Here is a 25269-nt window from a genome sequence, read left to right on the forward strand (position 1 = left end):
GTTTCCAGCCTGCTGAGTCACTTGATGCAAAGTCTCTCCTTCAGTACTTGAAGAACAGGGCACAGTGTGGCACTGATAGAACTGTACCGCCCAGATTTACGGTGTGCCGTCTCTCTCACAGGAAGATGCATTCCGCCTGTTTCCATCACAGGCTCAATGTAGTTATTGTTGAGGTATGCAAAGGAAACCAACATGTGCTGATTTTTTCCCACTATCCTGGAGAAACGACACACTTTTCCCTCTGGATCAGCTACACATGCTACATTCAAAGCATTTCTAAAGAAAGTACAACCCCGAAATAAACTTGTGAAATTAAAGAAGCTCTGTGACACTCACTGGGCATTGTAAGTTTCTGCTTGTAGCGCTGTGAGGCTATTGAGGAAAAAGTTGTCAAAGTGTCTTGTTCTGAAGAGAGTTGCTGACAGATTTGCTGCTGCTCACAACAGATGTATCCAGCTTCAATATGGTAAAAAAAAAAAGGGGGGGGGGTCACCTGTCATCATAGAATGGGGATAAGTGAAGTGTGTTTAGCAAGATTAGTGATGTTACACTGTGAACTTGGGAGACAAGCAACCCTGGGCGACTCACCACATTTCTCTGTGCCTGTTTTCCCTCCCCCTCCTTTGTCGGTCTTGTCTATTTAGACTACACCCCCTTTGTGGCTGGAGTGTCTTTTACTCTGCGTTGGTAGCAAAGGGGGGCCCTAGTCTCGGCTGTTATAAAAACAGGTGTGGAAGAATCCGGGTTTTATTGGAAAGCGTGGGTACGTGTTGATTTCACTGCAGACACAAAGCGATGGGGGGGGGAAAAAAAACTCGCTAACAATTGAAAATTTCAAATAGGCAAACTAAGAAAAATGCTGCTTGAGAACTTACTGGGGTTTGATTGAAGAGTATTGACTGTGTCTGTTTTCACATGTGATGTGTTTTAATGGTTATGACACTTTAACTTTTTTGCATCTCAGTGGTTTTCAACCTGTGCTCCACGGTCCCCTGGGGGTCTGCAGACTATGTCAGCTCTCCAAAGGGGTCTGCACCTCCATTTTAAATTTTTTAGGGGTCCACAAATGAAGAAACGTTGAAAACCACTGGTCTGCTGGCATTATTGTCTGACCCTCTCCCCCCCATAATTTCCTGCAACTATTTATTTAAATCAATAAAAATGGGGGGGGGGAGCTTAAAAACAAACACTGATATTATCCATTGAAATTACAAAAATAAAAATGGAATTCTGCCAAGGCTAAATCCATATGATTAGTAGTAATGGGGTAGCACGGCGTGCTTTGGGGAGCAGCTTTACCAGGTCAGCCCCTAGCCATGTTTGGAGCAAGCAGGAGCAGAGCATAGAGGATAGGGATGGTTTTACAGTTGCTGTGGGTTTTCTCAAACACGGTGATTATAACAGCAGCAAGGCGGGGGCCGTTCTCTCCAGTGGATCTCTCCTGTGGCTGCGTTTCCCAAAATTGCTCTATATGAAGAAGGCTGATGCAGTGGACCAGCTTCTGTCATAAGGAACCTTTCCAGCAGAACTACAGCATTGAGGGAAGTGGGGGGAACGTCCGTGCCGTATGCCCCCCAAGGATGAGCGGATTACACACCCACCCCACAGGCTGTCTTCATATGCACCAGCGGACTGGTGTGCCTGTCTCGCGTCCAGAATTATGCTTATTACTTATTTATACAGCACTATAGATGTACGGTGAATTCAGTAAGAAGAAAATTATCTAATTTTTTAGAATACTGTTTATTGTCCAAAGACTGAACGTCCACATATGAATTATACAAAGCGTCAGAGACATGCACAGTCTGCTTGTCATTATTCAACAACTTTCATGTGTTTCCAGCACAAGAAGGTCTCAGACTTCAGATTCCAGCAAAAACATATTGCTCCAAAAAAACCCAAACAAAAACCCCACCCAAAAGCTTTAAATTATGGCAGCAAGTTAGATACTCCTTATTTTTAATACTTATCAAGCAAAGATTTGAAAATAACTATAATGTAAACTTTTTATTTTTTTAAATATTTTAAATTGCTTGCATGGAGGAGGAGACTGGAGCTAGGAAGGAAGGGCAGAGAATGGAACCGAGAACAGAAGACATAAATTAAAAAAGCCAATCAAGCATCCTTCATATATCTGACATATAGAAAGAGATTTTTGCAGTTATTTTGTGTGAGGCTCACCTATCGTGCTTGCCGACAGTCGTGATATTGTTGTTCAGCAAGGCCTTGGAGACAAACTAGAAAGAGGCACATGTATGGTACATCCCATCTTCAAATCCAACTTCTGAAGACTTGTGCACTTTGCAGAAGAGGGGGATAGGGAGGAGGGAAAATAACAAACAGAAAAATCTGGAGGACTCAACCCTCCACAGACTTTCTCGACACTCTTCCCACTTCATGTTGAATGCTTCCAATGCAGAAATGCGTTTAAAAAAAATAAGTGCAGTTCTAATAGCTAACAAGGAAATTAAAAAGTTACAGCACAGGAATGATACAGCGGATGCCAAAACGAACTGAAACCTTAAAATCAAAGATAGAGCAGAGACAGGAGTAAATGTCACCTATGATATAACCATACAGTAAGCAAACAGGAGTCTTATATTGAATTGATTAGTTTTTTTCCCTCTTCATTTTTATATATTGAAGTCACCCAGACTGGTCCAATATGACATCATTAAAATCTTACACCGATGCACAGCATGAAAATGCCCCTGAAGCTGGTCTGCAGGGATAATTTCAGGACATGCCCAAACCTGCTCTAGCCAGGAGATCCGGATTTTCTCTCACAAAGGTCTGTGCTGTCTGCGTTCCAGGTGGGCTAGCTCTGCAGCGCTCTCTAGTGCCTCAGCAAAATGGAACGGGCTCCGAAGAAGAATGGGGTTGAGGCTGGCTGGGCGGGTTTCACAGAAGGATGTGGGGCCTTCGGTTGTAGGCAGCCAGAGGCCAGGTTTGTTGTGTGTGTGTGCGCGGGTGCACCCTCACTGCGTAGGAGAAGAGGGTCTGAAAAGCTTTACTTTTATTACAGCTCGCCGTCAGAAGCCTCACAGCTGAGATCAGCAAACAGCCGTCAGTGGGTATAAAAATACCGCATCCTGGTGGGGTCTCTCTCACTGCGCTGTGTTTCTCGGCAGAACACTTGGAATAAGCTTCCATTTGCCAGCTCCTGCATTCACACAATTTGCTGGGAATAAAGGCTCTCGGCAAGGGAAGCTGCTCTGGATCATTGTCAGCCTGCCACTGTCTGTGGGGCTAGAGCACTCTCAGTTCATTGTCCTGCTGAGCGATGAATTCACAATAATACCTCTGCTGTCTGCATAGTCCGACAGGCTAAACCCTTCCCCTAACCTGGAACGTGGCATTAGCACTATGCTGACGGCACAAGCACGTACTAGGACACAAATCCAGCAGCTACACACAGCAGGGAACACACATGCCCACCAGGGGACTGACTTTCTTTACTAAACTGCCAGGATGAAGGCACAGGACCAAAGCCTACAGGGGGCTCACACATGCACCACCCCAGAGGTCCAACCTCAGCACCCACTGACTTGGAGGGAAGCATGAAATAACAACAGGGCTTGCAAATGAGTGAGAAGGGGACTCTCTGGTCCCCCTCAAAAGATGGTTCTGCTGATGCTGGGGATCACAGGGACACTGTGTCAGTGCAACGGGCCTTTATCTTACTTGACAAAGGGCTAAGGAGACTTCGCTAGAGCCAAATCCTTTCCTGGTGCCTGCGGTCCAGCTGGGACTCTCAGCCCGTGCTACCTTTCACTGGCTCTCCCTTCTAGCCCAAGAGGTGGGGGTGCGTGTGACAAGGGGGGCAGTAGGACTAGAGGGCTCACAAAGGAGATTTGAGGAATGCTGGTGTATCTGCTGGCAGTGGAGAAGCCTGTTTGAAAAGAGACGCCAATGTGCTGGGGGATCGAGGGGCAGGAGCTACCCAAAGCAAGGGACACTCCCGCCCCAGGTGAGGGGAACCTGGTAGGCCTGCTACACAGAGTGAGAGACATCAACCCTCCAGCATTCTGGTTTCCTCCAGAACAGCACTGGGATCTTGTGGATCAAAGTCCGGCTGGTTCAGGATTCTCCCCTGAACAGTATGAAGCCATCCCTCGCCCCACTGCACCTGTGAAAGGAAGGAACGGGAAAGCACAGCTGGGGACTAAATACAATGGTGTGGCCCCTCACCCCGCTTTGGAAGCACGTGGCATTTAATCTCCCCGATTAGGACCCACTTGGGATACTGAATTTTCATGCTGTTTCCAGGAAGTGATGTCAGAGGTGGACCAGTCTAATTTCCTGCAGGCCTTTCTATTGGGTACTGGAATGCAGCTATTCAGCTTAGGGGTCCTCGATGTCGAGAAACTCTTGCTTGGGTGGGGCCATGCCACGGTACCATGCGCACGAGCCGTCGCTCCTCTTGATGCAGGCGTAATGCTTAGCCTGTCGCCCATTGATGTTCTTCTCCGTCACCCAGTCTGTCCAGAGACATTCATCCGAAGACGAGACGAAGCACGGAATGGAGGGGCAGCGGGAGATCTAGGTCAGAACAGAGACCATTGCTGAGCACACACTGATGCTCTGTCTGGGGGAGAGAGGGACCTGCCATGCCTCTTCCATCTCCCACCTCTGTCACTCTGGGCTGGGGGATGGAGAGAGACCCTGAGCCAAGGAAAGCAACATTCTGAAGTTCTGGGGTGCAAAGATGGGGCAAATGTCCCCCTCCCCCTTCAAAGCCCTCCTTTTCCCACCCACTCTAGAGGCCCTAGTCCCCTCTCCAAGCACTGTTAACACAGCACATGAGGAGAAAGGGCTGGCTCTAAGGCCACTGTCTTATCTGTCCCCAACTGTCACTTGTTTCCACTGCACCCCTTGTCCACCTAGCCTGCAAACTCTTCAGGGCAGCGGCTGTGCCTTGGTCTAAGCATCTGTGAAGGACAGTTCAGTCCTGGTGCAGTTCTACTGGAGTCAGACCTGGGATGGATCCTGCTGAACACCAAGCACCTCATCCAGTCCTTGACAGAAGTTTGTCCAACCTGTTATTGAAAACCTCTAGTGAGGGGGACTCCACAGCTCTCTAGCCTGTTCCAGTGCTTAGCTCTCCTGACAGTGAGAAAGTTTTGCCTAACATGAATAGAATGGGTCGCTTCTCTCCAGAAGCATCTGCGCTTTTACCCAAAACCCCAGGGATGGTGACTATGCCACAGGAAAGTCTGAGCGAGTTTCTCAGGGTCACATAAGTGAGGCAGAGGCCTGTCTGGGATCTGGGCTCAAGATGTTCCAGGCCCTTTGTTCCAGCCACTGGACACATGGCTCCTTTTAAGATGCAGAATTGGGTCTTCACCTTAAATAAGAGGAATTTCCCAGTGCTGAAGCCAAACGTGGGATCTTTGCCTGGACAGAGCTACATGCAGAGCAAAGAAGTCTCTCTAACAGAGGAATCAGGACAGTCTAGCTCTGCAAACCATCCCAATGTTGGCATGTCTGAGGAATGAGGCCAGCAGTTCATCTCCACACCGTATGATGCAAGGTGGGTTTAGATTACATCCTTTAGACAAATACTCCACATCTGACTGCAACTGATACATGCAAATATAAGCCTCCAGACAAGTTACAGACAGCAGGAGATGTGGGGGCTGGGCGAGGGTGGGTGCGTGGGAGAAGCCTGGCCACGGAGAGTCCAGGGAGAAGAGGGCAGCATTCTGAGCAGACAGCTGACATGAGGGGATGGAGAGAGATGAGGAGAATGGGGAAAAGCCAGGAGGGGAGGCTGGGCTTGTGGGAACAGCTCTGGGATTCCCAAAAACTGGGGTCTGACCCCACCTTTGCCATAGACTCCCTAGTGACCTTCAGCAACTCACTTCCCCTCAACTTCCCGGCTGTGAAATGGGGATGTTAGTTCTTTCATCCCTAGCAGGGTGTTGTGAGGGCATGTGGGATGCTTACATCCCATGGGGATAAGGGACAGAAAACAGCCCCAGTTATGTAGTAAACTTTTCAAGGCAGGGATAGTATCTCCCTAGGTGGCTGTGGAGGGCCAGATTCTGAGTAGGGGCCTGTGGGCAGTACTGCAAAAGGAGAACAACAGGCCAGGTGATCATCACTCCTAGACAGCCCACTGTCTGCCTCTCTGGGATGCCTCATGTCCTTGCTAGAAGTGCCCCTCATTGGCCATTCCAGACAAAAATCACTGGGTTTATGCTGCCCTCAAGACTCTTACCCATGCTAGGGGAGACAACTGCCCCAGCAATGCACTGATCCCCCTTCAGATGCAAACCCAGGTCTCGATTCAGGAAAGCATCTCTGCCATTCACTTCAGCAAGTGCTTTCCTGAGTTGCAGCACTGAATCCAGCCAAGGTCACTCGACACCAAGGCTTCCAACGGCTGTGAGCAAGGAGCCCAGAAACCTCAGAGCACCACGCGGAATGGCAGGCTCCGGGCATGAGCGCTCCTACTCTGCCTACCTTGCACTCGCAGCCCATCTGGTACCGCTGGTTCAGACTCTTCTTCTGGGTGGCACTCAGGGAGTCCCAAGGGACGATGAAGTCGCACAGTGTGATGTGCATCTTGCCATTGCCTTCGGACTTGCCTGCGGAAAGGCCACACAGTGCTTTAATCTTTCTAGAGACACACGTCCCATCAGGACCTTGAGGGAGTTTGAACAGCACGAGCCCTAGGCGAGCAGCCCGCCCCTCCGGGGGGCTCTAGGGACATACTGTGCCTGGAGCACACATCAATCCCCTCCTTGGGGCACCATCCCTCTTGGCTAACGCAGTTAAACACTGCCATGTCACAAGCAGCAGACTGGAGACGTGAGAAGAGGGGAAGGGGAAGACTGACAAATCAAGGAGCCCGGGAGAAGCAGAACGTCGTTTTGACATAGAGCCACGCAGTGCGGGTGCGAGGCAGCGGATTCCCTCCCAGCCCCCGAGACCACGCATAGAGAATTTGCTCTAAAAAGCCCCAGGAGTTGCCCAAGTACCTGGGGTAATGTTCCACAGCAGGCACAATTCCTGGCACGCTTTCCCCAGAGCCTCAAGGCCTCAGTGCCAGGTGGCAGTGGCCTGAGTGTTTGCCAGGGAACTGTGGTGAAAATCAGGACCCAAGGGCTTTCTGGGCAGGACTAATTCAAACCCCAGGAGTCTCTCTTGAGGAGGGATAGCTCAGGGGTTTGAGCATTGGCCTACTAAACCCAGGGTTGTGGGTTCAATCCTTGAGGGGGCCCTTTGGGGTAAAAATAAGGGACAGTAGTTGGTCCTGCTGTGAAGGCAGAGTACTGGGACTGGATGACCAGTCCCTTCCAGTTCTATGAGATAGGTATATCTCCATTTTTTATTAATTTATTTTATTAACTGGGTCAGCTCTCCTGCCTCAGATCAGCACCTTCTGTCCGCTTGGTTCTGCTCTGCAAACAAAGACAGAAGGAAGCTGTCCTGGCCCACGCCCCAGCTGCTTGCTCGGCCAGGTTTTCCAGGAGGCTCCAAAGGGAAAGATGAGCTGGGCGTCCCTGGAAAGGTGGCCATCCCCACTGGAGAGATCACAATGCTTGTGATGTCACACTCCAAGGGGCCACTCCGCAGGCAGCGATGCAGAGGGGATACAGCAGAGGGGGCTGTCCAGAGTCCTGGCCAGGCAGTCCAACCAGCCTCTAGGCTCAGGGCCTCCCCTGCTGTCTGCATGGATCCGGAGGACTTTATTTAGGGCTTGTTGAGAATTTGCCCCGCTCTAGGGCCTGTGTTCTGAGCAAGCATATCCCAGGACAAGCAAGAGGCTACAGAGCAGGACATTCTCTGACAGCCCCCATCCGGGGAGAGGAGGAGATGGACGTCACACCTAGAACCAGACACTCCAGCAGCACCAGACACTGGGGCCCACAGGGAGCGGAGCGGCCAGGAGAATGGACCAAGAGATGGATCCAGCAGAGCTCAGAGAGTTCAGGAGAAACACCTGGGTGAAGGCATGTGCGATCGCACTCACACTGCAGCCAGACTTTTCTCTGGCCCCAGGGGCACGGTCCCCTTATCCATTAGTGCCATTGGGCAAGTGCCGGACATGGAAACGGACACAGAGGGAGACTCCCGTGCTCCTGCCACTGGGACCGAGGGCTGCAGCTTCAAATGCTCCTGTGGGTTCGGCAGGACAGGAGCATCATCCCATTGCACAGACAGGGAAGCCGAGGCCGACACAAGGCCCAGGGCGCAGCAGCCGCCAATATCCGAGCTGGGGTGAGTGCTCCTGGCAGCCGACCCTGTGCTCGGAACGTGGTCATCACCCCCAAGCCAGCACGGCCTAAGCACCAGCTTGCACACTGGTCAGGAAACGCTACCGGCTTTATTGGCTGTTATTTCCCTAGGAGCCACTAGATGGTGCCAGAAGGGGCCCAGATGATCAGGGACCCTGGATGGGCAGGGGCAGAGGGTTTAAATGAGAAGCAGGCCAGGCCAGCCCGCAGTCACGTGGCAGGGCCCTGTGGCCAGGATGGGAGCCCCATGCATGCCCTGCTCACTGCCCCAGTTCTGGCCAGGATCAGAACGGCACTAAGGCCGCTGGGGTCCAGCGCAGGGCCTTGTGGCCAGGGGAGGGCGGGGGGAACCCTATGGGCAGTGCTGCAATCCTGACTGCTCCGGAGGTCCCATGGCCACAGCAGAGAGCAAGCCCTTTAGCTGGAGTAGAATCCAGTTTCACGGCCTTTCCCTGAGCGATTCCCACAGCTCCAGGAAACCTCCCTACATGGGTCCCTGTCCCTTCGCCTGCCTCCTCCTGCCTACACTGACTCAGGTCGAGAGAGCCTTTGAAGTGCCCCAGTGTCCTGCTTCGGTTTCAGCCCCAGGGCCCACGCCAGCTCCTCCCGCCCCGGAGACAGCCCCAGGGCCCACGCCAGCTCCTCCCGCCCCGGAGACAGCACCGGGGGCCATGCCAGCTCCTCCGGCAATTCACTTCCTACCTGCAATGAGATATTCCTTCTTCCCTCCGGTGTCCAGTGACACCCCGCACACAGCCGAGGAAGGAGCTGTGTAAATTAACTCTATGTCCTTGTCAGGTCCTTTAAACATCTAGCGAGAGAGAGAGACCGCGGTCAGACAGGTGGCCACGCTCAGCTCCACACACGCTGTGGGAGATGGGGCCGGGAGCACGTGCACGGCAAGGGGTGAGGAAGCCGATCTCTTGCAGTACTGGGTGGCACGGACGGGTCACGGCTGTGGGAGCTCAGCACTTGCAGCCCACGGAGATGGGATCCGAGGGTGGGTTTGCTGTGGGGACCCCCTGACCCTGTTCTCATTCCTACACATGCTGCGATTCCCTAGCACCCTCTTCCCACCGGCTCCCCCCAGAGCCAGACTACCCCAGGCTGGGATCCTTACCTTTATCTGCTTGATCTCATACTGGATCCGTTTGATCGGATTCCCATAAACATCATTCCCAGAATCCACCTCTTTTCCGGAGACAGCCTTTGCTCTGATCACTGCAACAAACAGATAGGATGGGCATGAGTGGGAGAGACCCAGGAACAGCCTCCGTTCCCCAGCAGCAAAACAGGCTCCGATGCAAGGCCAGTCCCACAGCCTCAGCCTTGCCAAGCTGGTCACCTGTAGGTTTGGTCTCTCATAGCTCCCAGGCAGGGATTGGCTCTTCCTGTTTGTGGAGCATCTACCTTGTGCTAACAGAGTGATCCTAATGACTGAAATCCCCTTTGCAACGTCTGACCTCTGGGTGAGCGAGTCTTTCCACTGCAGCCCATTCTAACCATCCTTTGACAACAGCCGCAGCAAAATGCCTGAAGCCTGGTCTGGAGGTAAGAAGCCATTAGCACCAGGGTCAGCCTGGGAAGAAAATGGTCTGGATTTACAGAGAAGCGTGTGAAAAGTGTGTGCTGGGCATGTGACACGGGACCGTCATGGCATGCCAAGGCTCACCCTTATACACAGCTGCTTCCAGTGTGTGCACAGCTGTAAGGCCCCAATCCTGCAAATGGGTCTGGGTGGAGTGACCCTCATGTGCGCACAGATTCCTGCACAGGTAAGGTCCCACTGCAGGGTGAGGGCCCACCCATGGGGGGAGGGAGGAGGGGAGGTAAAGTCCTTCACAGCAGGGAGCTTAGGTCTGCTGACAATGTTGGCCGAGCCTGCAAACTCTGCAGACTGGAGAGCTCCACATCTTTCTTTTCCTTTCAAAGGCCTTATATTAAATGCAAAAGCCAGTGTTGAGACTCCACACAGCAGGGGAAACACAATCACGCAGCCCAGAGCAAGAGCAGCTTCCAGGGACTGCTCAGCACAGGCTGCTACCTCTCTAGGGACTCCTGCACACAGCTGCGTAGACATTGCTTTGATCGCAGTCTCCTTGCTCCCCATCTCTGCCTGGCTCTAGAAGCTGGGCAAAGAGCTGAATAAGCAGCATCAGACTAGCTGGACAAGCAGCACTGAGGGAATGCTGAGCTAGGAGAAAAGCACCAGGAGCAGCAGGGGAGGATGAGGATAAAGGAGAGCAGGCTGGAGACAGAAGGGAAGGCACATGCAGGAGAAGGAGAGGGGCTCTTCTTCATTTGTCAACAGAGGTCCTCAGTTTCTTGCTTCTGGTTCACTAATTTTCCACAAAATCCATGAGGTTCTGCCCACTGGTGACTAGACCATTCCCTGAAATGTTGGAATCGATCGGGTGCCGCGTCATGTTACAGACGCACAGCTACTTGCCATCAAGCGGAGTGCACAGCCCGGGATCCCTCAGCCCAAATGGACCTTGCGCAGAGAGCGAGGAGCATAGCTCAGAGGCAGGATGGGGAGGAGAAGGGAGGGTAACTCCATGAGGCCACTAGAGGTGGCACATGGAGTGGGGAGGTTTTTAGGAGCAGCAGCCCTGGTGTGAACAGAGCCCCGCTCCGGACTGACAGCCTGCCCGAACTGCACAGCCTGGCCTTGCCCCTGAGCTGTTCGTTGTGCTGCCCCTAGCAGCCGCTCTTAAACCAGCATCTGTGTCCGAGATCAAGGGGACCCGCTGGCTGAGGAGCCTCCTGCCAGATGTCGGCTGCTGGAATGCCGGGCGGCCACGCAACTCAAAGCACGAGGAACCGCATCCTCCCCCCAGGCCGAAAGCAGCGCGAACCACATGATGTCACTTCCTCCCCAAGACGCCTGGAAAAACAACCCCTCTAGTCACAGCAGGACTCATGGGAAACAAGGGCTGGGGCTCTGGAAAAACAGCCAGGTAGGAACGGGCCTGGCCAAACACCACAGACCTGCAGGCTCCAACCCTGGGTCCTGGACCCGCGGCCTCCCCCGGCTCCCTGTGGCATCAGCTGCTCCGCATCCTTGTGCCCCTTCGCCCAATGCAGCCTCATCGCTTTGCAACACGAGTGAGTGTCAGGAACAAGGGCCCATGTGTGGGCACAACTGATGGGGGGTGGGCACAACTGATGGGGGGAGGGCCCCACCCCAGAGCTGGCAGCTTTCCTGTGGTGATGCCACTCCCCTGCGTACACCGCAAGGCCTGCGCTGAGGAGCCCATCCTCCCCTGGCTCTCCCCTGCTGGCACCCACCTCCACCTGCCCAGGAGCCCCAGCCTAACGATCTGCACCCGGAGAGGCTTTTCCCGCAGAGCGGGGAGCAAGTGCTGCTTTAACAGCACGGACAGCGCCGCTTCCATTGCGAGGCAGAAGGCACCGGCCAAGGCCTCACCACCCCCAAGAGAAAGGCTTGTTCTCACAGCAGAGTGAAAGGCGGGCAGTGCCCTCCATGCAGGACGGAGAGGGGCAAACTGAGGCGAGGCGTGGCCAGTTTGGAGGGGCAGGGCCACTACCTTCCCAAAGGCAGGTTCAGGAGCCTGGCTTCCCAAGAGTGGTTTCCCTCGGTGTCCCCTCCCCAGGGCAGGGTCCTTGCCTCCCGCTGCCCTGCCGCACTGGGCAGAACTTGCCCTGAGAGCAGCTCACCTGGCAGCACGGCTGCCCCGCTGGCCAGGCGAGACCTTTGCAGGTTCAGGTTCCAAGCCTGGATTTAGGCTGATGCCAGCTGCTGACAGCGCAGGGCAGGGCCTGGGGGAGGTGAACAGCCAGAACAGGTGGAGGGCAGAGAGCGGTGGAGGGGCAGGGGTTAAACCCGGTCCATTCTGCTGGTCCGGGGGGATGCGATCCAGTGACAGCTAGAGCCGTGGGGCTCCGTGATCTGCCCCGCTCCCCGCTGAGGATGCCAGAACCACGCACAGGGCAGGCGCTCATTCCCCAGAGGCCAGTTCTCCCGGTGCAGGATCCAGGGGACGCCCAAGCAGCAAGAGAACCCAGCTGCAGGAAGCCAGGCTCCGCCAGCCAGCCACGGCCCCTCTGCCTCAGACAAGGCCCTGCCCTTGAGGCCGAGCTGACCGGTCTCTTGGTAACGCACAGGGCAGGACAGAATCCAGCTGGTTCCAAGAGCCCAGGCAAGGGCAGCACGCAGACGGCCTCCCATGGCCCAGAGCAGCACGCTGCTGCACTGCAAGCGCGAGAGGGAACAGGCCACTGGCCACTGCAGGGTATTGGCACGGGACCCCCGATCACTGCAGAGATCACCTGCAGGAGGGTTTGTGGCCTGCTGAGAACTCGAGTTAACCGACCGTTATCTCGGGCGAGCTGACACCCATCAAGACGCTCCCCAGCATTCACAATGTGTCCTGAGCATCCCTGTACGACCCCCTCAAAGCCCCGCTGTTCTGTGACAGCCCCGGAGCTAGGGCTGAGCCCTGGGGGGGCCACCAGCAGCTGTGCCCTGGAGCCACTGCGTGTGGGGAGTGCGGCTCACGCAGGGCAGCGCAGGCTTTCACCGGCACCCAACGGGTCGAGTTACAGCCCAGGCTCCCTCTAGGGCCCCTCCCACCAACCTGGGCCATGCTAACGGCCGGGGGCCTCATCCACACTGGCCTATTCGAACATGGACAAACGTTCCCCTCAAGTCCTAGTGTAGACGAGGCCTGGGGCTGGGATCTGCACAGCACTCCTGGGCCCGGGGCTGGGATCTGCACAGCACTCCTGGGCCCGGGCCTGGGGCTGGGACTTCCAGGTGCTACAGCAGGAGCGGTCCACAGTAATTAACCAGTGCCAGTATCAGTCCTTCGTCGGGGTCCGTAAAACCCCAGGGGTTCGGACTGGGGGGCAGCTTGCGGGCCCCACTCCAGGGCTAAGGAATTCCTACAGGAGCCCTGGCCAGCACAGACAGCTCTCACTGGGCCTGAGGAGCCACATGGGGCACCAAGGTTAAGTTCACAGCTGTTGCCCTAACCAGGGAATTTAACCCCAAACCTAGCCAGCTCCCAGCCCCAATGCTCCCTCCACACCTAGCACAGACTCTGGCTCTGCCTCCCACCCCATTGCGGATGCCAAGCCCAGCTCCCCTCCATGTACTCTTGACTCCAGCTCCTTGTGCCTCTACTGAGCGCAGATCGGGACTCTAACCAGCCCTGAACCCAGCTACAGGCCCCACGGGGCAGACTCCAACTCAGCTCCCCTCCACTGCTGCTCTGGGAAAGGCTGTGCCGAGCCTGGGACACAAGCCATGCAGTCGGGCCTTTGGCAGGAAGAGCAGCTACTGGTCTAGGTTCCTCCCATCTGCTGTTTGCTCTTCCCTCTTCCCCGGGCAGAACACCACCCTGACCAGCTCTTGGCACTGCAGCGCTGGGGCCGGGAGCAGCTGATGGTGTGGGCGGCGTGGTCCTAGTTACCAGACAGAAGCATCAAGGCCATGCCCAATGCAGCGATCCGCAGCCATGCCCAGTGCTCACGGCACGGTTGGTGCCCAAGGAGTGAGGGGTTCACCAGCTGGAGCCACTCATGACTCCGAGCTGGATGGGACAGGAACTGCTGGTGTAGGGGCCAAGGCCTATGCCGGCTGTTTGCCCTACTGCCACTCCCTGCCCCCACTGATCGTCCAGCCCCTCTTGGCACCCCCAAGTCACATCAAGGGGCTCCTGGGGATGGCTCTGAAATAGAGGTGTTCCCGTGAGCCACTGCCCAGCTCCTGCCTGGACCCCCAGCTGCCCCAGGAAGCAAAGCAGGGAGGACAAGCCTCTCCAGCTTTGCTTCGGGTAGGGTAGCAAACAGAGCAGCTGCTGCCGGTGGCTCCTGCCTTTGGCCTGAGAGGGCGGGAAGTGACATTGGCTTAGCAGCTGTGGGTGGGAAAACGGCTCCTGGTTCGGTGGGCTCCGGCCTTTTCCATTCACGTGCTGATGAATCACTTGACAAAAATGCAGCCCTATCTAGGCAGATTTGTTCTGAACAGTGCGGCTTTGTGGAGCGGACTGCATTGCACTTCCCAGCCAAGAGCCCAGCCAAGCTCCACGCTGAAAGCCAGGAGCCAGAGGGGAGGGTGGTGTGGGAAGGAGAGGGAGGGAGAGTCAGCCCAGGGAAATCCAGGCCTGCCCAGTCCCTCAATGGGAGGCAGCTCCGAGCACTCAGACCATGAGTCAGACTCACAAAGTCAGGAGATTTTAATGCTAAGAAACCCTTTGTATTTTCCATTTCTGCTGAGTGAGCGGCTCAGGTCCCGTTTTCAGACATCTCTGCAGCCAGGGGGGTTGCAAACATACTGGGACTTCCCAACGAAAGCTGAGTTCCCCACAGAATTCCCTGACTCCAGGAGCTGGAGCTTTCATGGAAACCCCAGCTACCCTCCAACTCATGCTAAAGTCACAAGAGCTGGCGAAGGCCAGGGCGAGTGACGATGGCCCCATATAGGCTCCCCAGGAAGGACAAGGTGCCCTCCCCAGGCAGGGGAATGGGACACGCAGAGCCCAGTACCCTGGAGATAAAACACACCCCTCCTTGGCAAAGATGCCAGCGTCGGCCTGGCAAACTGGGATCCCAACTCACACCTCATTAGCTGCATAGCAGTGAGCACTGGGCATCCAGGGATGTGTCTGCACGCCTGGGCACAAGACCCACTGCCAGGTGGCTACCTGGCTGGGTGAGATGTTAATGGGGGGCCTGTCTGGGGCTCTCGGAAACCATGGCAACAAGAGGGTGTGGCTCGAGGTCCGCCGCAAGAGCCAGTGGATGGGACCAAGGGACTGTTATAATGCTGGGGGGTGGGGGGGCACAAGTCACCTTACAGCATTTTAACCAATAGGATTGCACCATGGAAATTCACTGATGCCGTGTGGCGATTGGCTGTTACCGCTGAGCTCACAACCCCCCCACTCCATCCCGGATGAATCTGAGAGTCCCCCAGACCTGCCCCAAAGCAAGGGGGACCTGGGATTGTGAACAGGACACCAGCAAACAGACACTTCTCATCCCCACACTGCCGTCTCCTGGGCTGTCTGAATCGCTAGCCAGCCAAAAGCCGCCCCCGTCCCAGTCCTGCTAACAGCACCTCCGGCAGACAGACACGTGTATTCTGGGCAGCTTTCAAGCGTTTGCCCGTAGCTGCCTCTGCAGCAGCCTCCATGCAGAGAGAGATGGGCGCAGCTGTCCCCCGCCCCGTCTCCCGCCCCCACGGATTTCCCCGCTGGCTGCTGGAGGCGCTGGGATGTGGACCCTCCCTCCTCTGCTTCTGCTAACCAAACTGACCTCGTGGCAGCTGACCCAGCAAGACTCTGCCAAGGCAGGACGCTGTGCCAGGTGTGTGCAATACCTGTGTGTGAACACGTGCTGACGCACATGTACAGAAAACGAGTCTCCGGAGTTATCTGCCTAGCTTTGTCCAGCGCTGCCCGGCTAACATGCCTAAACCAGAGTGCCCTTGCTCCAGCTGGTTCTGAGCAGGAAACTCACTCCCTATGGCCCATTCGGTCCTCGGCTTCCCTGCAAAAACTTCCCTAAACCCCTGTGTTTTTGACATTGGGGGCGTTCAGGGGGAGCTGAGCAGCCAGCAGTGAGTGGTAACTTTCCATCCCGACTGCCCTGGGCTGGATCTGTACCAGGGACCTCGAGGGAGAGGCATCACAGTGCACCGTCATGCCTGAGCTAGCCACTTCCCAGGCCAACACACGGAGGAGATGGTGCATGTTGGTACTGGGGCACAGAGCTGGATGAGAGGTGAGGCCACGGGGGCATGAGCTCTATATCTGGGCACCACTGACAGCCAGTCCTTGGCACCTAGATAACAGGGGCTCCCTCAAAGTTAGTAACCCCCTGACCAACCCGATCTAGCCTAGAGGGAGAAGAGAAGAACCTGGAAGAGGCGGTGCAGTTCTGGGTGGGATGTCTGAATTAAAGCAGCCGCACCACCACCACGCAGGGGTTGTGGGAATGGGTTTTACCGCTATGGGCACAAATCCACATCTGAAATAACCCCCCAGTGAAACAGGAACACCGGTGTGCTTCTAAATGGAAACTTCCCGCCCCGTGCTAGTGCCTGAAATCAGGGCTAGGAACAAGGGGAAGCCAGCCAGGCTGCATGCAGAGTCTGAATCATCGCAGCTGCTGCGATTTGTAACCTGGGCAAGGGCGAGTCCTGGGTCACCATGTCCCTGGCACTGTGCTGCCAAACCCACCTGCCTCCCTGCTACGAGAGAGGCTCCCTTCCAGGTCCCGCCCTGTGTGCGGGGAATCCCACACTGGGATGCTCCACGTCACTGGACACAAGGCCAGATTCACCCTCTTCGGAGGAAAGGGTGATCAAAGTAACAGCACCTAGAAGGGAGTACTCCCCCCCTCCCCTGCCAGGCTCCATTCTACCGGCACAAGCAAAGACACTGCATCCACACTGCACTTAAAGTGCCCCTTAGCCCAAGTCAGCTGGCATGGGCCAGCCACGGGCGTCTAATGGCAGTGCAGACATGCCCCAAGTGACTTTCCCAAGGCCTCCGAGAGAGCTGGCAAGAGAGCGGGGAGCAGAGCTCTGGGCTCCTGTAGGATAACAGTCAGCATCCCAAAGCACAATAGCTGCCACGGATCACATTTACAGGTCAGGAAACGGAGGTTCAGAGACCTGCCCAAGCTCGGTAGCAGAGCCAGTAACAGGACCCAGGAGTCCTGAGTCCCAATCGCTCCTCGCTGCAGTTGGCCCGTGGCTCTCCCAACAGAGCGCTGAGGGGCACTGTGCTACTCAGCCTCTGCACCTGTGTTTAGAGCACCCGGTCACTCCAGCCATTTCCGAGGTGCCAACACCATGGGCCCCAACAGCCTCCAAGGCCTACACCGCCATGTGACAGCGTGTGGCCTGGTGACCACCACCCACACACCCCTACATGGCCTCAGGGTGGCCCTGCAAGCAGCCCCTGCCTCAATTTCCCTCCGAGTCCCCAGTAACTCCAGGCAAACTTCCGAGCATCGATAACCCTTGCCAGGTTCATTTATTATAATAAAAGGCCTGTGCACGTAGATCATAACCCAGCCCCACCACCCAGAATCCCCCAGCTCACACCAACAGTCCACCCCCACACCCAGTACAGCCCTAGCCCCTCTCGCTGCACCCAGGCTGGGACTCCCCGGCCACCCCCAACCTCTCTCACCACACCTCACCCGGCCTCTCTTGCCACCCCAAGGCTCCCTGGCATGGCTCTGGCCTCCCCCGCCACAGCCAGGCTCTCTGGCCTAGCTCTGGCCTCTCTCACACCCCACCCGGCCCCTCTAGCTGGGCTGCTCCTCTGCCCGTTTCGTTCTCCGGTCTGGTCCTAGCTCTCGCCCAGAGGCATCAGCGCACTCACCTGTCCATCATTCCCCAGCCTTCAGCCCTCTGCAGCCCCAACGAGCCAGCAGGTACCTCCCTCTGCAGCTCTCAGCCTTCAGCCTGCTCTGGCCTGGGCAAGTTTGTGGGTGACCCCCCCCAACTGCCTTGCTGCCTCCTGCTTTCACCAGCCTCCCCTGACTCCACGGCTCAGCAGGGGCCCTCGCCACTCCCTCCTTCAGGGCAGCCCAGCCCAGCCTTGCTCTGAGCGGTCTTCTGACTCTCTCTCTCCTCTCCAGAATATCCCTTAACTTGGGGCTGCCTCTCCCTTGTAACTCCCAGGGCCATAGGTGCTGGAACTAGAGATGCTGGGGGTGTTGCCGCACTCCCTGACTTGAAGTGGTTCCATCCTATCCAGGGTTTACAGTTTGGTTCAATGGCTCTGTCACGGAGAGAGGGCCCTGCACCCCCCTCTTCCTGGGATTCCCGGGGGCACCCCCCCTCTTCCTGCGATTCCCCGTGACTCGCCAGCCAGTAAAATGGAAGGTTTATTAAATGACAGGATCACAGTCCAAACAGAGCCTGTAGGTACAAACAGGACCCCTCAGTCAGGTCCAGCACTTGTCTAACCTGGGACACGTGGTCCTCCCAGGTCTGGCTAAAGACACAGATGTCATCAATATACGCCACGGCAAAACTGTCCATCCCCCTCCATAGCTGATCCACCAGGCGCTGGAGCTCCCTTGAGGCCGACAGGCAGGGTCAAGAACTCATGGAGCCCCAGAGGGGTGATAAAGGCTGATTTCAGCCGGGCATCTGCATCCAGCGGCACTTGCCAGTAGCCCTTTGTAAGGTCCATGGTGGTAAGGTACCGAGCTCCTCCCAACTGGTCTGGGAGCTCGTCAGGCCTGGGCATGGGGTAGGCATCAGATACAGTGATGGCATTGAGCTTCCGATAGTCCACACAGAACCGGATCAACCTGTCCTTTTTGTGGACCTCCACCACCAGCGAGGCCCAAGGGCTGGCAACTGGCTAGATCACCCCCAAAGCCAGCATGTCCCGGACCTCTCTTTCCAGGTCCTGAGCAGTTTTCCCTGTGACTCGGAAGGGGGAGCATCTTATCGGTGGGTGTGACCCTGTCTGCACCCGGTGGACAATCAGATTAGTGAGTCCAGGCTGGTTGGAAAACAGCTGTCGGTACGGATGCAGCAGCCCCCTGACCTCAGCTTGCTGGGCAGGGGTTAGCTGATCCGAGAGGGGAATTGTTTTCAGGGGGGAACCAGCTCTGGTCCAAGGGAATAGGTCTACTAAAGGGTCATCTCCCTGCTCCTCCCACTGTCCACACATGACCAACACCACATTCCCCCTGTCACAATATGGCTTCATCATATTCACATGGTACACCTGGCGGTGGTGCGCCCAGTTCGACAGCTCCGCCACATAGTTTACCTCATTGAGCTGCTTGACCACCTTGAAGGGACCTTCCCAGGCGGCCTGTAGTTTGTTCTTTCTCACGGGGATGAGAACCATCACCTGATCCCCGGTGGCGCAGGCACGGGCCTGTGCCATGCAGTCATACCAGACCTTCTGCTTCCTCTGAGCTCTGGCCAGATTCTCCTTGGCCAGACCCATGAGTTCAGCAAGTCTCTCTCGGAAGATCAGGACATACTCCACCACTGATTCTCCATCGGGAATGGCCTTCCCCTCCCATTCGTCTCATCAGGTCCAGGGGCCCCCTTACCCTCCTTCCATATAACAGTTCGAAAGGCGAGAACCTGGTAGACTCCTGGGGCACCTCCCTGTATGCGAACAGCAGGTGAGGTAAGTACTTGTCCCAATCCTGCGGGTGCTGGTTCATAAAGGTTTTCAGCATCATCTTTAGCGTTCTGTTGAACCTCTCCACCAGCCCATTGGATTGGGGGTGATATGCTGAGGCCCAGCTGTGCCGGACCCCACATTTCTCCCACAAGCACCGGAGCAGGGCCGACATGAAGTTGGAGCTTTGGTCTGTCAAGACTTCCTTGGGGAACCCCATCTGGCTGAAAACGGTCAGGAGCACATCGGCCACGGTGTCTGCTTCAATGATAAGGGCACTCGGGGTAGCGAGTGGCGAAATCTACCACCACCAGAATGTATTTCTTTCCCGACCGGGTCATCTTGCTGAGAGGCCCCACGATGTCCATAGCCACCTTCTGGAAAGGCTCCTCTATGATGGGCAAGGGTCTCAAAGCCGCTTTCCCCTTGTCCCGGGCCTTCCCCACCCTCTGACAGGGATCACAGGATCGGCCATACTGCCAGACAGTGGTAAAGACCTCAGGCCAGTAAAAGTTCTGTAGCAACCTCTGCCGGGTGTGCCGGATTCCCTAGTGCCCTGCGAGAGGGATGTCACGGGCCAGGTACAATAGCTTGCGGCGATACTTCTGGGGGACCACCAGCTGCCTCCTGATCCCACAGGACTCCACTTCCCCTGGGGGAGCCCATTCTCGGTACAGGAACCCCTTCTCCCACAGGAACCTCTCCTGGCACCCTCTCCCCATGGTCTGTACCACACTGAGGTCGGCCAGGGCCCTGAGCTTCCGCAAGGAGGGATCTTTCTGCAACTCGGCCTGGAACTCAGTGGCTGGGGAAGGGATGGGGACCTGCTCCCTCCCGCTGGCTGGGTCTGAAGCCGCAGCCCCTCTCAGCCTTGTCCCTGGGCACTCCCTCCCCACCGGGGTAAGGTCCTGTGCCTCCAGTGAGGTACCCTCCCCAAGGTCAGGATGTAGTGCCCTTCGCCGGCTCTGGCTACGGATCACAACCAGGGCATTCTGGGGGTTACTTGGCCATTTCTCTAGATCTTCCCCCCACCCCTCCATCAACACCTCAGTGGGCAAATGGTGGTGCACCCCCACATCCTTGGGGCCCTCCTTGGCCCCCCCATTTCAGAGGTACCCTCGACACGGGCACCTTGAATGGAGTCCCACCCACACCCATCAGGTAGGTGTTGGGCGCTACCCGATCTGGGGCCACCACCTCAGACCAGGCCAGCACCACCTCAGTGCCCGTATCCCAGTATCCATTGACCTTCCTCCCATCCACCTCTAGGGGAACAAGGCACTGTCTCCGGAGGGACAGCCCCGCGCCCACCCTGTAAACCGAGAACCCTGAGTTACTCTTCCCTCCTGAGCAGTTGGTACACTGCCAGCCCCTCTTGCCTAGGAAGCCTGCCCCTTGTCCAGCTGGGTCCCTACCCAGTTAACCCTGTGTGGGTTTGGTCTGCTCAGTCCGTCCTTGAGCCTGGGGCACTGGGTCTGTACATGGCCTCTTTGGCCACAGTAATAGCAGCTCATGTCTTGTTGGTCCCCTTGAGCCGGTCGGTTGGTCCTGACGCTGGATGTTCCCCTTGGGAGGGGGTTCTCCATGTTCCCCCTTTGGGAGGTCCCACGGTGACTCTCTCTCTGCATCATGGAGGGCCTGTTTCTTTGGGACTCCTCCCTGCCACCCCCTGACTGGCTGTTCACAAACTCTTAGGCAAGCTGCCCTGCACGTCATGGGTCCTCCAACCATAGCCTCAGGTCGGATGGGCACTATTCATACAGTTGCTCCAGTACGATCAGGTTAAGCAGGTCCTCCTCAGTTTGGGTCCCATCTGCCCACTTGTGGACATATTCCTGCATCCGGAGGACCAGTTCTAGATATGTGACCTCAGGGGTTTTATGCTGACTCCGGAACCTTTTCCAGTACATCTGGGGAGCCAGCCCAAACTCGTATAGCAGGGCCTTTTTGAATAGTTTGTAGTCCCCTGCCTCCACCCCTTCCATTCGGCTGTACATCGCCACAGGTTTGGGGTTTAGTAAGGGGGTGAGAAACTGGAGCCTGTCTTCCGGGGCAACCCTGTGCAGCTTGCAGGCCATCTCAAAGGCATTCAGGAAGTCATCTATGTCCTCCCCTTCCTTACGCCGGCCCAGGACGCACTTATCAAATCTCCATGCAGTCCTGGGTCCCCCACCACTCACCGCAGCCAGGGGCTCGCTGCTCCTCAGCCTTGCCAACTCTAGCTCATGCTGTCTCCATCTCTCTTCATTCTGTCTCTGCTTCTCTTTCTCCTCCAGCTCATGCTGTCTCTGCTTCTCTTTCTCTGCCAGTTCCTGCTGCTTCAGCTCCAGTTCTTTCAGTTTTATCTCCCTCTCCCATTTCAGCTGCCTCAGCTCCAGGGATGGGGAGCTCTGATGGGAGGATCCCCTGCTGGCTGCGGGGGTCACAGTGCCCTCAGTATTTGCTGGGCTCCTCCCAGCCCTTCCCCTAGGTATAGATAGGAGGGGTCCTGGGATGCCCTCGGCAGCTGTCTGACCATTCCCAGCTGGGACAGACACTGGTGCCCACCCTGCATCTGCCAGGCTGCTCCCCTGAGAGACAGGGATCGGTTAATCCAAGCGATCTCCCTCCTCCAGCTGGGCAATCAGCTGTTCCTTGGTGAGCCTCCCAATGTGCAGCCCCTTCTGCCTGCACAGCTCCACCAGGTCGCTCTTAAGGGGCTTATTACACATTTTCCTGCTGCCACTCGCAGGCCTGGGTGCTCTCAGCTCCCCATGGTTTCCACGAGGAACCTCTAGTGTGCCAGCCCTTCTCGAGGTCACCACCTCTCTCTGAGGGTCAAGCCGCAGACTCCTCCACTCCTGAGCCTGCTCACCGCAGTCCCCAGGGGGACCCAGTTACTGAAACAGTCCTTCTCACTGGTCACACACTCCCAGGGGTTAACCACCCCCTGAAACCATCTCTCTCTGAATCTTCAGCACACCTGGTCCCCGTCAATCCCCCTTCGTTTTACTGCTCCCCAGTCACTCACTGCAGGAAGCGCCGTCTGCGGGGTGCAGTACATCCCACCGCTGCCACCAGCTGTCACAGAGTGTGGGGGACTCAGGGCCCTGCACACCCCTTACTGCGATTCCCCATGACTCTCAGCCAGCCAGTAGAACAGAAGGCTTATTAGACGACAGGAACACAGTCCAAACAGAGCTTGTGGGTACAAACAGGACCCCCCAGTCAGGTCCCTCTGGGGGTCAAGGAGCTTAGACCCCAGCCTTGGGACTCCCTCCGTTTCCCCAGACCGCTCCAAACTGAAACCCCCTCCAGCCATCTCACCCAGCCTCCCCCTGGCTCCTCCTCCAGCCTTTGTCTAGTTTCCGGGGCAAAGGTGTCACCTGGGTCCAACCCCCCCCCGCCCCCCGGCTCAGGTATCGTCCCTCCAGTGAAGCCACCCCCTGCTCTCCCATGCCCCATGCAGACAGTCCCAGTAAAACTCCCCGGCCACATCACCAGGTCAATCCGCCCCGCTCCATCACAGACTCTCAGCACCCCCACCGCAGACGTTCCAGCCCCCCCGGCCAGGGCTGCCCTGCCCTCCTGACAACAAACTAGCGTGTAGCCGGACTGGAACCGGGCTGTTGGGCCCAAATTCATTTAAGACGCCAGCTCCCCTGAGCAAGGGGCTGATCAGCATGTGTCCATGAGCGAAAAACTCCCCCCACCCTGCGATGCTGCGCCCCCCCCCCCACCTGAAGGCCACTTCCCAGGCACTGAGCTGGTAGGTCCTGTGTCCCCACTGGTTACCATGGTGAGGCCCTGGAGAGCATTAAAGCTTCAGACACTGCAAGCTCCAAATCTGCAGCTTAATTAGAGCCTGGGGCCCGCAAGGGGAGCGCTCTGCCGGGGCTGAGCTGCCGGCCCCCCCGACTCCTCCGCCCTGCACCGGGACCAGAGGCAGCAGCACTGGGATCGGACGGCTCTGGCCCAGGGGCCCTTGAGCAGGGCCACATGGGGAAAGGGAGCGGCCCACCCTCCACTTGCAGCCAGCCGGCATGAGGGGGGTCTCCGCTGCTCCCTGCCCTGCTGCTTCTCAGTTAGACTCTGGCTACACAGAGATGCTTGAAGCCGACAGGAGAGAGCTCTCCCATCCGCCGGCCTAATCAGTCCACCCGCAAGGAGCAGCCATAGTGATACCAGCAGGACACAGCACGGGCCACACCGGCGCTCAGGCCAGCGTAACTTGCAGCGCTCGGGGGTGGCTGAGTCAAACTGACCTGAGCTGCAGCGTAGCTATAGGCAGTGCCCTGGGGGGGGCCCACAGGCAGCCCCGCAGCGTTACTCTGCAGAGCGCAGTTACCTCCAGGGCAGCCCCGGGACTGGACAATGTGGCTCCTGGCTAACGGCTGCTTGTCTGACTGGCTGCCTCTCCAACATCAAACTCCTGAATCACGGGCTGGTTCCACCCCCAGTGCAGCCACGCAGAGCTCCCTGCAGGGACTCTGGGACAGAGCCTGGCAGCGTGCGGTGCGGTCTGCCCGGGGCCCTCGCTTTCAGGGTTAATTTCCACCCCCAGATGAGGAATTAGATGGGTAACAGGTCACCGGCACAGGCTGTTACCATGGCAGCAGGAGTCACCACTTGCACAAATCCTGCCTGCAGTCACAGATGTGCAATAACAGGCACAGATACATTGGCAAAGCTGGCCCTGCATGGAGATCCCACGGGCACGCGTGCGAGCAGCAGTCGGGTTTGCCCCCACAGTCCTCAGCTAACGAAGACAAGAACGAACTGAATTACAAGTCATTGACCCGGCTGAGTCAAAGCAGCAAAACAAGTGAGCTTTCTAAGACGGACCACAGACCCGGCACAGCCCGGCTCCGCACGGCATGGTAGGGTATGGCCCCGCCCAGCCCAGTCCGGCCCCACACAGCCCAGCCCCGCCCAGCCTGGCATGGTAGGGTGTGGCCCCGCCCGGCCCGGCACAGCCCAGCCGGGCATGGTAGGGTGTGGCCCCGCCCGGCCCGGCCCCGCACAGCCCAGCCCGGCATGGTAGGGTGTGGCCCCACCCGGCCCGGCCCCGCACAGCCCCGTCCGGCCCGGCCCGGTAGGGTGTGGCCCCGCACAGCAGAACACAAACGGCTTCTAATGGCAGAGATGAGCCAGAAGAAGAAGAACAGCTGCTTGCCAGCCTCCCCGCTCCTCCTGCACTGGGTGTTTCCCTGGGGTCAGCAGGAGGTTCCCTGGCTCCTGCATGCCCCAGTTCGGAGGGGCACTGGGACAGGAAGTGAGCTCACTCCATCTCAAGCAGCTGTGACACAGCAAGATTGACTCAGGCAAGAGGGAGAGCCATTCGCGTGGCCAGCATGAGGCATCCCAGCCCCTGGCGTCTCCTCCCAGCGCTGGCAGGCTTGGCACTGCCAGCAGAGGGTTTGCTAGGAAGCACCCACAGGCATTTCGGATTCCTTGGAAGGTGCCACAAAGATCACAGCCACACTCCACCCTAGCAACTCCTCCTCGACTGACCTGCCAGGACAGACCTGTGCGTGGGGCTTCCCTGGGCATGAGCCGGTGTCGTCAGCCACAGGGAAACGCTCGGATCTGGGCCCTGGGCTCAACCATTAGCTGCAAGGGAAGCAGAGGCTGCTAAGCTTAGGGATCCTGGCAGAAGGAGGGGTTGCAGGTGGTTATTTTTCATTGCAAGGTCTGCACATTATTTATATGGCTCTGTTGGTGCACGGCAAATCCTGGCAATGGGCTAGACCCTTCTCTAAGGTGTAAATCTGGGGTCACTGGAGTGAGTCTGGATTTACACCAGCATAGGCTAGCCTGAAGGGAGTGAAACCTCTACGGATCTCTCTTCACAGCCCATTTTATATTAAGAACAGGAGGATTTGTGGCACCTTAGAGACTCA

At 56.8% G+C, this 25269-nt stretch overlaps 1 protein-coding gene across 1 annotated transcript in view; it reads right to left on the minus strand.

Annotated features, from left to right (window-relative positions):
- Positions 1–1724: 1724 nt before the first annotated feature.
- Positions 1725–25269, minus strand: part of TIMP2 (TIMP metallopeptidase inhibitor 2) — a 31136-nt gene continuing 7591 nt past the window's right edge. Inside the window, exons 2-5 of the mRNA XM_084648129.1 lie at positions 9367–9467; positions 8949–9057; positions 6469–6593; positions 1725–4542 (exon numbers count right to left, since the gene is read on the minus strand). Of these exons, the coding sequence (XP_084504255.1) occupies positions 4345–4542; positions 6469–6593; positions 8949–9057; positions 9367–9467 (533 nt within the window). The 3' untranslated portion in view covers positions 1725–4344. The remainder of the gene's footprint in view (positions 4543–6468; positions 6594–8948; positions 9058–9366; positions 9468–25269) is intronic.

The sequence above is a fragment of the Lepidochelys olivacea genome (genome assembly GCF_965140295.1).
Source record: "Lepidochelys olivacea isolate rLepOli2 genome assembly, chromosome: 14".
NCBI lineage: Eukaryota > Metazoa > Chordata > Testudines > Cheloniidae > Lepidochelys > Lepidochelys olivacea.